This window comes from Gadus morhua, chromosome 2, assembly GCF_902167405.1.
Source record: "Gadus morhua chromosome 2, gadMor3.0, whole genome shotgun sequence".
NCBI classification, from domain to species: Eukaryota; Metazoa; Chordata; class Actinopteri; order Gadiformes; family Gadidae; genus Gadus; species Gadus morhua.
In genome coordinates this window covers 24517430-24519929 of record NC_044049.1, presented here as the reverse complement: position 1 = coordinate 24519929, position 2500 = coordinate 24517430, and the positions used below count along the sequence as shown (strand labels likewise).

The 2500-nt window shown below is 47.7% G+C and overlaps 1 protein-coding gene across 1 annotated transcript in view; it reads left to right on the top strand.

The window, feature by feature from the left end:
• pyya (peptide YYa) overlaps nucleotides 1-2500 on the top strand; it is a 6338-nt gene that overhangs the window by 569 nt on the left and 3269 nt on the right. Inside the window, exon 2 of the mRNA XM_030376017.1 lies at nucleotides 899-1086. Within this exon, the coding sequence (XP_030231877.1) occupies nucleotides 899-1086 (188 nt within the window). The remainder of the gene's footprint in view (nucleotides 1-898; nucleotides 1087-2500) is intronic.

Here is a 2500-nt window from a genome sequence, read left to right as displayed (position 1 = left end):
GCTTAATGCCGATCTGGGTTTGCAATTATGTTCTACCAGCACTTGTAGTGAGGCTTGTGTTTAAAAAGACTGAAGGAGAGAACATATTCAATGTTCTCTGATAACACTGGTTTTCCAAGCATAGTGGGCGCAAACAACGCCTTCAATAGGCCATGGAATAGGGCATTCCTTAGGGCATTATTCTCGCTGATATAGGCCTACACACACACATATATATATATAAGAATATATATCATATATATATATATATATATATATTTGCATCAATTCAAAACAAACACCTTAACTTTTAAACAGGTGATACATTATTAGTGGCAGCCTATTCGTTTTGTACCGTTAAATAAGAAACGTAGGCCTATACCCGCTCTGGAGAACAAACGATCAGGCTTTCCCCCAAGCACCAGTGTAGGACCGTATGAGTGAGCGTTTCATCACCTGGCCACAGGGGCCCGTACGAGCTGTGAAATTTAGGAGCACCGTCTTCGTTTAGCGCGGTTCTCTCCATCTCGCCAGGGCACGGGAAATTCAATATATTCACGTCGTCAAAGCAGGTTCTCGGCGCCTATCTACCTGTAACTCCGTGCTGCCTTTTCTGCGAATTGCATCGAGAAGGCATTTTTCAAAAACAGATAAAAACAGAAAAAGTATGAATCACGCATTCTAGAGCATTTAGATCCAAAGGGACAAAGGCAGGGGCATTTCGATAAAATGCATTTAAGCTTATTTAAGCTCATTTCTTTTTACCTAAATAACGCATCATCAACGATAAGCCCTTTGTATCTCTGGGTTAATAAAGAACCGAAACATGCGAGCCACAATTAATAGTCTAACCTTAACTAACCCTCACCCTAACCCCATGGCGATGTGACAGTAGCATGACCGCCGCGCTGTGTTCCAGATGGCGGTGATGATGAAGACGTGGACGGTGCTGGTGGCCCTGGTGCTGTGTGTGCTGGTGTGTCTGGGGACCCTGGCCGACGCGTACCCCCCCAAACCGGAGAACCCCGGGGAGGACGCAGCCCCCGAGGAGCTGGCCAAGTACTACACCGCGCTGAGGCACTACATCAACCTGATCACCAGGCAGAGGTAGGGACGCACACACACACACACACACACAGACTGACAAACACACACACACACACACACACACACACACACACACACACACACACACACACACACACACACACACACACACACACACACACACACACACACACACACACACACACACTACATCAACCTGATCACCAGGCAGAGGTAGGGACGCACACACACACACACAGACTGACAAACACACACACACACACACACACACACACACACACACACACACACACACACACACACACACACACACACACACACACACACACACACACTACATCTACCTGATCACCAGGCAGAGGTATACTCACACACATTTACACACACATACACAAAAGCGCACACACACACATACAAAGACATACACACACACACACACACACACACACACACACACACACACACACACACACACACACACACACACACACACACACACACAGCCTTAGACACACACACAAACTCACACACAGACACACACATGCACACACACACAGACAAATGTGTGCGAGCGCGAGCACACACACACAAACACACACACATCCTCAGTTTATAGTTTATAGACACACTTACACATACACACATACACACACAGACACACACATACAAACACACACACACACACAAACACACACAACAAAAAAACTAAACACATACAGAGACACACAAATACACAGACACACATTCTAACACACAGACACACACAACCTCAGACACACACACACCGATGCAGGGGACTTTGAGTGTGCGTACCCACGAGGGACATGAATATTGATATCCTTTACCTACTCAAAACAAAATACTTTGACATTTTCATCACGGTACGCAAACGTGACAAAAAAAACCACAAATTAGTTCAATCAATTCCAGGAAACCAATTACAATCAAGTTTTCGCCGCAGCATTAATCGTCAATCACCTCGCAGGGCAAACTCCATTATAGCCGCACAGAGGAGTTATGCCGTTGTTTTTCTCTCTTAATCCTGAGCGGATCGCTTTGGGGGTGCTGAACCCGCACACCCAGCGCATAATGCACCCCGAGCCCCCCCATCCACCAAGCGCTGCGCGGCCGCCGGCTCCATTCGATTACACCGGCTCCTCCGCACAACCGCCGCGGCCTTAAATACCAACCGGTCCGCTTCAGACCAATAAAGTCCCGGCGCGTCGACCCACAGAAGATAGCAAAATCGAGTTAGCTCGGTCTGAGCCCAGTCCATCGCCCTGTCTCCCCGTCACATTCTTCATCGACGCTGTCTGTCCATCTGTCCATCCGTCCGTCCGTCTGACTTCGAACCCCCATTACCGCGATTACCATTCATGACATTCAAATAGGTCGTTGGGTAGATATCAACTCAGAGAAGAGCTCCCAGAAGGAAGGGCGGGAAGTGTAGGCG